This window comes from Amblyraja radiata, chromosome 31, assembly GCF_010909765.2.
Source record: "Amblyraja radiata isolate CabotCenter1 chromosome 31, sAmbRad1.1.pri, whole genome shotgun sequence".
In the NCBI taxonomy this organism is placed as follows: Eukaryota; Metazoa; Chordata; class Chondrichthyes; order Rajiformes; family Rajidae; genus Amblyraja; species Amblyraja radiata.
Genome location: NC_045986.1, coordinates 25,887,547 through 25,902,949, shown reverse-complemented (window position 1 = coordinate 25,902,949; position 15,403 = coordinate 25,887,547). Strand labels below are relative to the sequence as shown.

Genomic DNA, 15,403 nt, shown 5'->3' with positions numbered 1-15,403 from the left:
AACACTTTAACTCCCCCTCTCATTCCCATACTGAGCCTCATCCACTGTCAGAGTGAGGCCCAGCACAAATTGGAGGAACAGCAGCTCGTATTTCGCTTTGGCAGCTTACAACCCAGCGGTATGAATATTGATTTCTCCAAATTCAAGTAACCCTTGCTTTCCCTCTCCATCCCTACCCCACCCTGGTACCCCAACTAGTTTCACTGTCTTTATGATTAATTTTACTGATTGTGTATGCCTCCTTGTCACCTTCCCCACGGCTAACAATGAACCATTCTACATATCCTTATCACCATCTGCTTTGATCTGTTGTTTTCACACCTTACCTTTCCATATTTCTTGACCCCTGACTCGCAGCCCGAAGAAGGGTCTCGACCCGATACGTGACCCATTGCTACATTCCTGAGATGCGGCCTGTCCCATTGAGTTACTCCAGCACTTTGTCTATATCTAACAGTCTGTCACTTCGGATTGAAGTGACGATAAATGTTTTCTCCTGGAGGATAGTGACTCTTTGGAATTTTTTAATCCTAGATAGCTGTGGATGATCTGCTGCTGAATATTTTCAATAAAGGCTAACAACCTTTTGGATATTAAGAGAATCAAGGAATATGGAATTAGTGTAGGAAAGCGGCACTGAGCTAGAAGATTGGCCACAACCTTGATGAATGGCAGACAAACCTGCAGAGGTGAATGGCCCACTTCTGCTTCTATTTCCTCGTAGTGTCTTTCTGGTCGCCGCTAAATTTTCAACATGTTGAAAAAATTTCTGCGACAATGGGTTTGACGCCAATGAGCATAGTTTGACTTCTCCTGTAGTAGGTGATGTCGTAGGTTGTTGCCAGGATGATGTAGGTTGGCGCCGGTTTTTCGGCGACCTGTTACAGCTATGACAGTTGGTGGCAGTTGCCTAAAAAAAAACGCCAAGTGGGACAGGCCCATTACACTACAATTCTAATTGTAAAGGCTACATAGTATTAAGGTGAAATATAGAAAACATTGAATCAAATGAATGACTGTACTGGGTGTCACATGTTGTTTTCAATGAACCTATAACCACACTTCCTCTTATGTATATAAAATAAATAAACAAAAAAGGTGAACACAAAATGCTGGAGAAACTCAGCGGGAGAGTCAGCATCTCTGAAGAGAAGGAATGGGGGACGTTTCGGGTCGAGACCCTTCTTCAGTCTGAAGATTTAAACCAGCATCTGCAGTTCTTTCCTACACAAATAAACAAAAAGTATCTATTCACATTTATTTTTATCTGACAGCCTAGATAGATGGGAGAAGTACAATACAGTTTATGAACCATGATGGGAACCAAGTACCACTTGCAAACACATGAGGAACTAATGAGGAACTGGATGTTTTCAAGTGAGAGTTAGATTTAGCTCTTAAGGCTAAAGGAATCGACGTATATGGGGAAAAAGCAGGAACGGGGTACTGATTTTAGGGTGGTGACTCGAAGAGTCGAATGGCTTGCTCCTGCACATATTTTTCTATGTTTCTATGTGGTGGCGGTTATGCTGTAGGCTGATGGGAGATTGTGCATGAACAAAATTGCATCAGAACCAGAGCATCAAATTAAGTTCACATCTCTAAAAACAAATGTATGAAATGGCTTGATATTGTTGGAATATTTTACCAGTTGCTTATAAATTTCAGATATCTAAATACCAGACAAATGAGAGTACAGTAAATTGGATATTTTGTTCATCTGAAGTTCACATGAAATTGTAGCAACACCATTGACATACTGGCTGAAGTCAGCCAATTTAAGATAGTCTATCTTGTTCAATGCCTTTGCCCTCTCGGCCATAAGAAGAAATACTTGTGAATGATTTTCCCCCACCGTTTGTTTTCTTTATAATCTTCCTCTTAATTCCTTCTTCCGCACCACACTGTCTATCCTTTCCATGCTGTATTTTCCTGCTTGATTTAGCTTTTTATCTCTTTCTTTACTACTTGTTAGTTTTCTGTCCTTTTCCTTTTATGGCCAGTACATTTGTTTGTTAGCACGTAGAGAATTCCCAGTGCACTAATATACTCGTGGAATTCCCAATGCACCAATTCTCACTAGTGTATCGAAGAGGGAAAGCATAAATATTAATTGTGACTAGTGATATTATCCATGACCATTCACCTTTTCTAGTTTTCATAAATTAATGCATTCAATTTTTTCTGTGGTATTGTTCATGAAGCACATTGAGTGAAAACATGTAAAATGTGGAAAATTATGCTTTCTTTGAGGAGGCCATTTGTCCTGTGTGTGTGTGTGTCTGTGTCAGCTTCTTTAAGAGAGCTATCCAATTAATCACATTATGCCTGACCATGGTTGCTTTTTAAACTGCATTATTTTATGTTTCTCTGGTTAATGGCTGTTTTCTGTTTTGTTCTTACGTGTATTTATACAATGGTATATGGACACTCTGATCTGTTCTGTAGTCGTGCCTACTATGTTCTGTTGTGCTGATGCAAAGCAAGAATTTGATTGTCCTATCAGGGACACATGACAATAAACTCTCTTGAATGATCAGATCTGGAGTTCCTATTAATACACAATATTACATGTAATTAGCAAAGATCCATTAAAAAGTTAAAACTTATCATTCTTTCGGTACAATTAAAGTTTTTACTAAAATGAGAATGAATGTTTTTGTTTTCTGTATTCTAGGTTGGTTTTTATCATTTTGTTCACTCATTTGTCCGAGGGAATTGGAGAAATGAGCAAGAGAGCACCTTCTCACTATTGGCTAAATCTTGCCATGACATTGACATCATCAACAGCTTGATTGGAAAAAGGTGAAATAATTGCAAAACAATGCATTTAAAGAAAGTTATATTACTGCTCAGACTATTTGAAATAAGAATAAAAGTAACATAGAAGTCCCCAGTTTGAATTGCTGCACTGAGTTAGCTCATTTTAGTTTCACCCCTACCTCCCATCCCCTCTTTAAGGAGTGTTTCTGTTGCTGATCATTATCAAAACACAACTGCTGGGGAAAAAATACACGTGAACTGGTTGAAAACTGTATCCAACACCTCAGTGATGTTTTTGATGAATCAACTTGCCAATAGTGCGTAAACAGAGCCAGATGTAATGAGTGATCAGTTCCTGGGAACATTTATTTTTGGTGGGAAGATTGAAGTTGCTCAAACACAGTATGTGAGGAATGAAGTCATCAAGTGTACAAATAACGTTTTTTCCTCTTTAATGAAAACAGCAGGAATCCATTTAAGCTTCAAGAAAAATGGTTTGATATCTGATTCTAGCATTCGTAGTACCCAAATTACAAATATGTTATTTGACATGAAAATGGCTGGATGTTTCCACATTACTGTGACTGCAAGTTGCGTTAATTTAATATTAATAATCAGGGAAGAAAGCTTTTAACAATGACCATTATTTTGCTAATGTAATTTGTTAACTTTTCAGAATGTGGGACTTGCTGGCAAAGCCATCATTTATTGTATATCCCTAATAGCAATTTATTCACCTTGAATCACTACACTTCTTCTGATGAAGGCATTCTCACAGTGTTGGTGCTAACCTCTTTGATTTAGACCCAGTAATGATGAAGGAACACCAATATATCACTACAATGTGTGACTTGAAGGGGAAATTTCAAGACCTTTGGCCCAACTCGAAATGTCACCTGTGCGTTCCTCCTCAGATGCTGCCTGATCCACTGAGTTTTTTCGTCGCTTAGTTTTTTGCTCAAGATTTCAGCATTTGCAGTCTTTTGTGTCTCCTACACTCACACCTTCTGTGACCATGAACGTTAAGGGCTGCAGTTACACAGAAAATTGGAGATAGTGCTTTTTCATATACAGTACCTGCTTAAATTTATGTTTAAATTTATTTTTAAGGTGCATCAAAGTTTCATCATTCGGATCACTCTCACATTTTACCAAAGAAAATAAGGTTAGTGGTAACTATAAGACATTGTTGTCAAGTACACTCTAAAACTATCTAAAGTCTAAAGAAGGATCCAACCTGAAACATCACCTGTCCATGTTCCCCAGACATACTGTCTGACCCACTGAGTTACTTCTGCACTTGCATGAAACATAATTAAAGTTTACAGTGTGGAAGGAAGCCATTTTGCATGTGTTAGTGGCTGCTCGTCAAGAGTAATTCCATAGCTTCATGACATCCTCTGCTTGTAGTGATCCTGCTTTTCATATACATCTCCTGTTGGATAAATCCATCAAACATATCACTGCTACGGAGACAGGAAATTTGATTTCAAGAGAATCAATAAATTGGGCAGTTCACAAAATACAATAATTTATCTTGGATACTCCTGGTCATGTAACTCAGTTAATACCTAGATAAAATGAGTCTCTGGGGAAGCTGTTCAAAAGGGAACTGCAGATGCTGGAATATCGAAGGTACACAAAATTGCTGGAGGAACTCAGCGGGTGCAGCAGCATCTATGGAGCGAAGGAAATAGGCGACGCCTATTTCCTTCGCTCCATAGATGCTGCTGCACCCGCTGAGTTCCTCCAGCAATTTTGTGTACCTCTGGGGAAGCTGTTGTGTTGTAATTCTGGATGGAAGGAGTAAGGCAGCTTGACTGAATGTGTAGGGAGGAACTGCAGATGCTGGTTCACACCGAAGATAGACACAAAATGTTGGAGTAACTCAGCGGGACGGACACCATCTGTGGATAGAATGAATGGGTGTTGTCTCGGGTCGAGACCCTTCAGAAGAAGAAGAAGGACTTGCCTCCGCAGCGCTATCTTGCTCAGTCAAACTTTTAAAATCTCATTTTGGTCGTTTTAATCCCTTGTGAAAACCTTTTCAATAAAATTGGAAAGGAAACCCCCAAATCACTTTACACACAATTTATCACAATTAAGTGTTTGTACATTATGTGCATGCCGTTAGAGTGTGAATTATCTGGTTTATTTTTCGTTTGAGAGGCATCACAGCTGATCCCAATGTTATTCTCATCCTTTGTCTGCATTTGCATTTATTTGTGTACTTATCACACAAGAGAAGACCATTCAGCCCATCAGTTCCCTGCAGAAAAATCCCATTTGTCTCCTTCCTTCTGTTTGTTCCTCGTTTCAAATGATGATTAACTACTCTTTGAATCTTTTTTCCAATTACCTCACTCTTCAACAAGTCCATGAATAAAAGAAAGCAATCCTAGTTTATTTCTTTGTTTACTTATCTAGCATTGCTGGTGCAAATGATGGTGTTTATATTGACACCTGAGCTGATGTCAGCAGGGACTTTACAACAAAGTTTGGGTCCTCTATTTGGTTTATGTATCATTATCAGGAAGGCTATTGAAAATTAAAGGCAATTTATTAGGTAGAAATGACACAGGTAGGGTGGAAGTGGAGTGAGGGATTTGGTCACAGACACAATTTGGGGCAATGGCAGGGATTGTTCAGACGTTTGAGCGGGAACAGTGAGAAATGGCTGGTGGAAATGAACGTTAAGCAAGAAGATGCATGCTTCAGATCTCATAGAAATGATCTGTTAAGGTCCTATTGTAACTAATACTATGGCAGTCTTTAACTCGCCTGTTAATGCACGCTTGCATCTGTGGAGTTGTCTGTGCCATTTGTAAGTTAATTTGTGCCTTTGTGCAACTATTTGACATCACAACACATTCCTATTGGCTAGTGTGAATGCCCACAACATATGCATGGAGAGTCTGGACTGAAGTCAATCAACTACCCAACTATTATAGGAGTTTATATAAAATATCACTTGTTATGATGTGAGGAAGTTTCCAGGCCACTATATTTTATCATGTTCTGTTTATTGTGGTCATAAATAAATATTGCTGAATTATGTTGTTAACTTCCTGTGCTATAATGTAAGTGCGTTTATAAACTAAAGATTTTCCTCCTTCTATCCAGCCTCAGGGTGCTGCTTCTCGATGCTTGAATTGTGCTGTGGAGCAGAGCTGTCCATATTCTGCCAAGAAACTTTACCTGGAAGGTGTCAAGAATGTGAGTAAATTTAAAAGCAAATAAGCAGATGAAAGATACCTCTATGGAAGACTCTGAATGCCTGCAGGACTTCTTGGGGTGATGGGGAGAGGTAAGTAGGGTCAGACTAAAATTAGATTTTTATTGTTTGGATAAGAACTTCTCTATGCGGCTGGATTTGAAAGCGACTTGGTGGACAGATACACCAAAAAGAACACCACTTCAGGAAGCCACTAAATTTAGCATTTAGCCCAAGCATAAGAGGCTGAATCTGAGCACTTTCCACAGCAGGGTCAAGTTTCCAATGTATAGACATTAAACACTGCACAGAATTTTGCCCACAAATTGAAGATGAAGCGTAGTGACATTGAAGGAGTTGAACATTTGACAGGCACTCTCACAACAATTTGCTTGTGTGGTTCAATGAAGGATTCTGTTCACAAATATTGTGGTGGTGGTGGTGATGGTTAACCTCAGGATTAACTTTGGAAATATCAGACTTGTGTTTGTAAAATTTATGGTCCTGTGTGCACATTTTAGAGGTGACCAATTGTGAGCCATTGCATCAATTGAAGGAAACAGTATGATAAACATCACAGCCTTGGGTACAGCAATAAAGTGCTCCTTATTTACCTCTAACTGTAAAGGGAAGGAGAGATGCACCTCTTACTCAAGGCATAACCTCCATTATTTGGGAAACGGAGGTTTTTATATCAATTATTAGCAAACATTTTCAGCCCAATGGAGCAAAATCTTTTGGACCTGTCAATGTGCCAACCTCTGTGGTCCCTAATTTTTACAATGCCGTGCCAGAGACATTTGCAGAATATCAAAGTTGGCGGCACTGAAATATATAAAGGCAAATGGTTGATCAATGATTGTCAGAGTTTTATCAACACTTATTTGTGATGCGGATTGTCATAATGAGTGAATGCTTGATTTTCCATCACCAACAATCCCAGAATGCATAGGCATGTCATCAACTGAAGAACTTCCCATGGATGCTGTGGCAACGTTATTTCCACACAATTGTCCTGGGACAGTGGACCTTTTCTGATTCTTTATGAATGGCACTTACTGATTCTTTTGCTGATTGGCAAATTGTACTTGAAGGCATGGAAGACATGTCACAGCATGAAACTTCGTCCAATAGGGGACACAAGCTAAAGGCACAGAACCTCGTCAGAGGATTAGCAGGAGGAAGATTACCAAGCATTGCAATGGGGACTTTGTACATGCATTGTTTAAGTTCAAAGGCTACATCAGGAAATCAATTTGAAATTTAGGTGCCAAGCTCACTTCATTCCTACCACTGTTCCCCATATTGATTCTTACAATCACTTACTGACGATTGCACCGTCCCTGGTTGTTCAAGTCTCTGCATTTTAAAAGGTCACTTGCCAAACTCTAACCAAAAATGTGCAAGATCTGGAAGTGGAGTCAAAGAATAATATTTGTTTGAGTAAAAATAACAGAAACTTAACAATCTAATATTGTACAAGAAGTACTGCTTACATTTATTTCTAAGAAATCCTGCATGACCAACTCGTGTGGCTTCAAGTGAGCTGAGCTAGTGGCAGTCTTTTCAGATTCCTGCTCTTATGGCTGAGATGCTCTTGGCTAATGTCCTTAATATTTTGGCCACCAGCGCATAAGATGGGAGCATTTGGGTCAGAATCCCCACTTCCATGTCTCTCTGACTAATTTAAGTTGATGTTTTGTGCAAATGGCCATTCCCTTCGTAGAAGAAGATATCATAGCAAAGGCCTCCAGCAACATATCATTCTTGCTCATGGCAGATTCCGCCATTGTCTCTGGAAGTGTACATGTTGTGACTAGGATGCTTGCCAGTGCATTCGGTCTTATTGTTGATCCAGAAGTATCCTGTTCATCAGCAGCCCAATTTGTGAGCATCTGTGCCTCGCTAAGAGCAGTTTTCTCTTTGCCATATGTTAAACTCAAACCGCAGTTCTTGCCTGACGCATTAAAGTATCTGACTTCTAAAGTTCTGGATATGAGTTCTTAGTGTCCTCAGAGTGACCTCTGAGAAGGAGGAGTAGTTGTTTTTGTCTTTCTGCAGGTTCTGAATGATGAATTAAAAGTGTGAATGGCATGTGTTGAACAGATGGATGGAGAGCATGAAATTGCATTAAGATGAGGTTACTACAGTGCTGGCTTAATAGATGAGGATGTACATTGACAGATGGATTAATATACCTACAAGAGGAGGTTGTCAAAGGATTGATGTGTGGGAATAATGTGACAAAGGCAAACCAAAGATGTTGGGATGCATAAAGATGCAACTGAACTTGTCACTATGCGCACCTCTGTGTGATAAAGTCACTGAATTGTTTTTGTGCTGAATCAAGGAGAAACCAGACGCCTCCTCTTTACTTCAGTGATGGCTTCTAGTCATGTCTTCTTTGTATTGCTGGTAGATTCTCCTTCCTCTCAGCTGAAAAATGCAATAACATCCACGTCTGGGTTGTTTCGTGTCTCTGGGTTCTTATGTGTGAGACAAATGTAACTTCCGTGGGAGTAGTACATGTAATCATGCCATTGCAATGTTATTCCTGGCACAACATAGTTTGCCCAGATGTGCCAGACAAGAGATTCTATCAATGAAGAAGGGTTTCGGCCCGAAACGTCGCCTATTTCCTTCGCTCCATAGATGCTGCTGCACCCGCTGAGTTTCTCCAGCATTTTTGTGTACCCAAGAGATTCTATCAGGTTAGTTACTCACTTACTTTGGGATTCTCAGGTACCATCACCACTCTCCCTATCCCCTAAGCTCACATGCCTCTGCAACCCTCAATCTGATGAAGCACCTGCTGGAGGTTTCAATCTCTAAAACCACTCCACCCCTCCATCCCATACCCTCAATGCAATCCTGCACTGGCCGTCAAATCAAAGGCGTCTCGCATTTCTCATCCACTCTCACCTCAGAGCCGCCCCGATGTCTCTTCCCACCTATCAAGCATCATAGTATTGGGGTCGTATTCCCTCACTCCCATTCTTAGCCATTGGACAATTTGGAATCAAGCACTGGTGCCCTGCTACAATGCAAGTCTTTTGCCTTTATGAATGTGCTAAAACCTCCCGTTTTTTATGTTTCTGTGATTTCCTTACAACTTCTGGCCATGGCTTGTTGGCGTCCCGTTTTTTAATGTCAGAATCCAAATATGATGTTTGCAGATCCCTTTAAATTGTGAAATAGAAATTGAATTGCGTGTGCTGTCCATAGACCCACTCAGCCTAAATGGTTAAGGACTGGAAATGAAATGTTCATACGGTGGCTGGATCAAAGAGGCACCAGTTGTATGACATGAGCTTCCAGGTTTCTGATGAACCACCTAATTCATCGATTGCCCCACTCTTCCAGTACACCAAAATGTAATATATATATATATTCTGGCTACATCCTGCATCATATTGCTTGCAATTTACTTTTTCTTTAGTCTGAAGAAGGGTTTCGGCCCGAAACGTTGCCTATTTCCTTCGTTCCATAGATGCTGCTGCACCCGCTGACTTTCTCCAGCACTTTTGTCTACCTTAGTTTTTCTTCAGCTGCCTGTGCATGGGAAAGTCAGTCCTTGTTCCCCAATCTGGGATTAGTTAACTCAACCCAAGCAAAGGATTAAATCTGTGAATTATTTATCTGGATGACTCGATACCCTACCAGATAGTGCCTGTTCTCACTCGGGAAGTTGAGCAGCACAAGCAGGTGATAATTGGGGCAGGCTTAAGTAATTAGAATTGTAATTAACATAAGAATACACTAATGTCATAAACAACAAAGTGGCAAGTGAGCTATGGTCAGACTCACGAGGGTCAAAAAATATATTATTTTAGGGTTCATTTTATCTCCCCTCCTGATCTGATGCAGCTAACTGATGGGCAGGAACAGATTGTTTGGCACAGGTTGACCTCTGGTACTTGACCCACTTCGCCATTCCTTGCATGTGATACTTGATGCTGAGTGTCAGCAAGCTATTCTGTCCTGCCAAGGCCTCGCAATGAGCCTAACCCTGTCCTTATTTGACATTCAACTACTAAGCAGGATACACTGGTAATAATCAGGTGCAGGGTTCCTGCCTAATTTTCACCTCTGTAGACCACTTAAATGCTCAGGTATATTGCTTACTGAGATAAGCTAGATCAATGCAAATCAGGAAGCAAACCAGGAAACCTTCCTTAGTTGTTTGGTTCAGTTATGTCCTACATTGAGTTAGTTAATATCTACTGAATGTAGATATATAGTTGTCATGAATATGAATGGTGATACTGACTGAGGTACAGGTATCCAACACCATCCCTCAATCTTGATAAAACTGTCTCTTTGTCAGTATGCATTTTTATAACTTGTGCAGTTAGCAGAATCGCAGCTACACGGGTAACTAACAGCAGTATAACAAAAGCACAGGAATAAATCTGTAACCAGGGAGAAACGGTTTGCCTTTGTCAGACTAATAATATAAAGGTCATACAATTAAGGACTTCTTTGTTCAAAGTTTTTACAGGCTACACAAATGTGGCCATCTGCTCATTAAAGTTGTGCAGGCCTCTTAATACTGCATGAATGACAAATGGACATTAAAAAGAAAACTAAATGGGAGAGCAAAAGGCCAGGGCTTCAACAGAGTAGCACAAAAGCCCATGCCTTCTGCCAGGAGAGCAAGGGGATGCTCATCATGCAGCTGCTGAGCATGACCGATCTGTCTGTGCCAGTATAAGAGGACATCTGGTGAAGCTCAGGCGGCCGGCAGTGAAGCCTGCCTCTTTACTACCACATTGTAGCAGCCTGGCACTATTTCTACCAGGTGGACTGCAGCTTAAAGAGCAAACCTGATAGGATAGAAAAGCCAAAAAGGACATTATATGATCCAATTAGCAGGGCACCAAACTTTGTTTAAACACAGTTTTTGCCTTCTTGTGTCAGATAACATACTGTATTAAATCACTTTCAATGCAGGACCAGCAGGTCAGTCAGCTCTCTTTATTCAGTCTTTTCAAATTTACAACAAATGAAACAATACCTTGTTTGGTTGGCAGCAGTAAAGGTGGTCTGCATCTGTCTAAAAATCAGCCTTTAATAGTCAGTGTAAATGTATCACATTCTGCACTCTAAGTGGGGCAGTGTTCCTGTGGTGTCCACATGAGGAGCTTTTTATTAGAATATTTAAATCCCCATTTAAGCAGCCTCGATCGGGACACGGGCCTGCATTTTTTTCTTTTTGCTTCAACGAAGCACTAGCCTTATTCATAAAAACTGCAAACTGGAGTCCGTGATGTTTGACTCTCTGATTCTAGGGGAATGGTTCTGGACTTCAAGCAGGTGTCTTACTGATGGATGATGTTGTTTTAAACCTGTTTTTTTTTTGTTGTTGTCTTTTTTACCTTTTATGTTGTTTCCCAAAATTCTTGGGTTTACTGGAAAGGCCATTATTCTATTCCTTTTCTTGAGACCCAGTTTTTTTTCATTTTTAGTTAAAGTTTGTTTTGAGATAATGCCTTTAAAAATAGGAGATAATGGCTATTCCATTGGGAATTTCAAATAATTGAATGCTGTTACATGACACCCAAACCGATTACTAATTACCTGCATATGTCATTGAAATTCTTATTCACATCTAGTTTGTGATTGCAGTGCAACCTGCAGATCATACATTCCGCATCTATGCAATCCAAGAAATGATAGGTAGAACCAAACTCCTAAATTAAGCCTCATTGATTGGGAGAGGCAGTGAGATGTCAATAGGTGTGCCACTTGTTACAGATTATCCAGCCACTGGTTTGATCTTGGGGCCTTTGTTTAAATATCCAGGCCCAGGATCACGTCTGATCTCCAGAGTTTGACAGTGTGGTTCCTGGCAATTGTGGTGCTGTTGACGATGATGAGGAAATGGTTATTAAGGATTCTGCTTGTTTCCATTTTGCAGGGTCACAAAGGATGGCCTGTCTCGACTATCTGCGAAGGCGCTGATGTTGATATTGAGTCGGTTACTAAGGCACTTTGTGAAGGACCTTATGGAAGATGTGTATACGAATGTGACAATGATGTTGTCACCCATCAGGTAACTGCATTACTCATTAATTAGTACTTTTACTTGAATTTTATAATAGAGCAAATAAATATAACTATAGTACAGGATTTTTCCATATTTTCTATTTATAATGCATAAAGATTTAGAGCTATCGAAACCTCTGCAGAGGAGGCAATTCCATGTTATTACCACCATTGAAAGTGCCATGTTGGTATCTTGGAATTACCTAAACTAATCCTATTTATCTCCTCTTTATTCTTTAATATTTTTCTCATTCAAATGTTTTATACAATTCCATCATACGTTATGATCCGTTCAGCACCGATTAACGGCAAGGGTTGCAAAGGTTTCTTACAGCCCTTACATAATAGCTGCGTTACATTATATCAATAAGCTATCCATTTAAATGAGATACAGCAAATCTGTTCTTCATAATGTAAATGAGGCAATGAGAAAGTATTGTGAAACACAACTAGAACGAACTGAAACTAGGTCACAATGGTTCAGTTCTGTAGTTTGATTACTGAATTCTCACGAAGTGAACCTTTCTGCCAGGTTGTGAATATGGAGTTTGAGGGGGGAGTGACAGCAGCTTTCACTATGGTGGCCTTCACTGAAAAACTGTGTGACAGGAGCATGACAATTTATGGAACTAAGGTAGGAATCAGAACTATTAAATTAATAAACATGAGTTCACCTTTTCTTGCCAAAGACCATTGGATTTACTTTTCAATGTATAAACAAACTTATATCATGTTAAGTTCAAAAGATACCAGATGGGTTTCGCCTAGGATTTTTTTTTCAATATATGCTGTTGTATACTGGGTGAGAAGTTGGAAGTTGTTATTCCAGTGTGGGAGACCAATAAGGCATGCTGGCTGGCTGGCCACCTGAAAAGGATGGAGACAGTTAGTCATGTCTGGTCTCCCTTCAATGTGATATTGTTCTCCAGTCCTCAAGCGAGTCCTTTGATATAGTTAATAGCTCTTTGATCTTTAGGACTCTGCCTGGCAATGATACCAGCAGAGGGCTGCAGGCCTTTGATTAGAAAGTGGGGTTGAGGCATCTGAGGCATAAGGTACAGTTAGCATTTTTTTTGAAGATCCAGAAGGAATATTCCTCTGCATGATGACTCCAAATAAAAAAGCTTTTTTTCCCATTTCCTGATGGGATGACATAACCATTATTGGAGTATCTGCAATGCAAGCTCTGGCCTTGCAAGTATGCTTCCCTCTTTTGTCAGTATAGCTATAATTTGAATTGGAAAGATGCCTGCCTAGAAATTTATCACTGGTCAGTGATTCTATATGTGCCATGTAGTATTAATATATACACCATTCCATTCACTAGACTGAATTTTGGATTTGGAGTGCAATGCACTGACCCTGTTCAACACCCTGAGGTGTATTGTTAGCAATAGACTATTGGTTTAAGCTGTCTCGAGATCTGTTCAGTGGCAGGCTTCTGAGAAAATGTGAGCAGGCCCACTTTTAGGCTGCCAATGGCAGACTTTTGTGAAAGTACCAGTCAGCGCAATTTCAGTGTTAGCAAAGCACCAAGGCTAAAAATCTGATGTTAACATTGATTTTACCAAATGAGTATTGACTGCCGTGTAATTTCAAGGAAAGCGCGAAAGGAAAGATTGCATTTTGGAATCACACTACAAATTTCTCAGGTATATTATTTGAAAGGCAACTTGCAATCTACAATAGCTTCCAATTTTAATGACTGAAATATTAATTGTGATCAATCCTCAAATATGTGTACGATCAGTAAATAAAACAGTCTGAGTAGATTGTGTTTTACTTAACTAACTCTTAATAAATAGTGCCTTTTGAGTTCATTGTAGCGTATCATATGGAATCAGGCAGATATTACAAACTTAAGTCAAATGGTAAAGTTAGGGCAGATTCGGTTAATTCCAACGCATTCCAACTCGGTGTTTTCTAATCACTTTTTAATCCTCAAAATGTAGTTTGTGTAACCAAAAAATGTTGTCACTGTTATGGATGAATGCTTAACAAGCTTGTATGACCTATGCTGAGGCAACATTAATAAAGACATTAACAGAGGAATGTAACTTGAGTATATTAAATTATCAATTATTATCAGCAATTAATTCTGTAAATGATTCATTTTGCGTTGTAAGTTTATTGTTACTTCAATTGGTCTGTTTATTTTGATGAAAGCAGTTAAGGATTTATCTCTGATCAACGAAAGGAATTTCTCCGTATGGAGTCGGTGCAATCACATTTGTCATCTAAAATAATCCAGATTTGTGTTTGTTCAAGAATGAACCAAACCCAATCTTTAGGGACTTTTACATTTCTTGAGCACAAATGGCAACACTGTTTTCCCAGTGTTATATTTATTCTTGTGTAAACAATCCAACTTGCAAATCACAGAATCTTGAAATCCCATGTCTATAAAATGATGTGCAACCAAATGACTCTCCTGGTAAATTAAACCTGAACTTGCTTATTTTCATTTAACTGGAACAATGGAGTAGACATAGCACCCTCTGCAAGAACAAATTGCAGATTTGGGGATAGACATCCCGTCATTAGATCATACTTGAGAGACATGTCATTAGTCCCCTAGATTACACATATGTGAACCATACATCTTAATGTGGCCCTGTCTGAGAATTCCACAAAATAAGCCTATGTTATGAGTGGCAGATGCCTCCAGAAATAGAATTAATAAAAACCTGTGTGGTAGGTGGAGCCATTCTCTGAAGTACAGAGTGTAGTTATTTACAATATCTCCCCTCCTCCAATGTTATTGATGCATATTTCTGCTACACTTGGCATGTATGAATAAAATAGTGTGGCAGAGACAGATGTTAAAAATCAGATTAAAAGCTGCTGGAACATTAGAAGTAAACTATCCCAACTTTAAGCTTGGAACTTCTGGAATCATACCATTGCTGGCACAGTGTCACAACAGAAACAAATACTGGTTCCGCAAATAACACCTGGGCTCCCTTATTTACTTGGGGCCATGATGAGAGTGAGGTAGGATTGGAAGGTTAAGAAATCTGAGAGCAGACAGGCAATTACATGCAGAAGTTTTTGACTTTGTCCTGGCAGAAATTCTGAGTTCTGGCCAACATAACTTAAAATAAAAATAACTGGTGAAACAAGGCACTTAGTTTCCTTACAGATTTCAGTGTCTACCAAGCTACCAGAGAACATGATTATCTACCTCTTGATTCACCTCTTAAAATTGTAAGTACCTCAAGGGTTAAAACTGACTCCACAGATTTTTAGGGTATCTGTACGCTGACATTCCTATTTTTCATAATGAAGAATGATTTAAAATGGGAATTTGGCACTAATAATCCAGGAGTATAAAAATCCCCACGCGCAGGTTTTTTGTACAAATTCTTAATAGATCCA

At 39.4% G+C, this 15,403-nt stretch overlaps 1 protein-coding gene across 3 annotated transcripts in view; it reads left to right on the top strand.

Annotated features, from left to right (window-relative positions):
* The window catches only part of LOC116990479, a 128,217-nt gene that overhangs the window by 45,745 nt on the left and 67,069 nt on the right, over positions 1-15,403 (top strand). For 2 of the 3 annotated variants that reach the window (XR_004416555.1, XM_033048198.1), the window contains exons 8-12: positions 2,678-2,805; positions 3,874-3,928; positions 5,887-5,979; positions 11,898-12,032; positions 12,558-12,659. Coding sequence is in view for 2 of the 3 variants with exons in the window: in XM_033048198.1 (XP_032904089.1) it covers positions 2,678-2,805; positions 3,874-3,928; positions 5,887-5,979; positions 11,898-12,032; positions 12,558-12,659 (513 nt within the window). In the remaining variant the exon portion in view is untranslated. The remainder of the gene's footprint in view (positions 1-2,677; positions 2,806-3,873; positions 3,929-5,886; positions 5,980-11,897; positions 12,033-12,557; positions 12,660-15,403) is intronic. The other variant, XM_033048199.1, reaches the window with a different exon arrangement.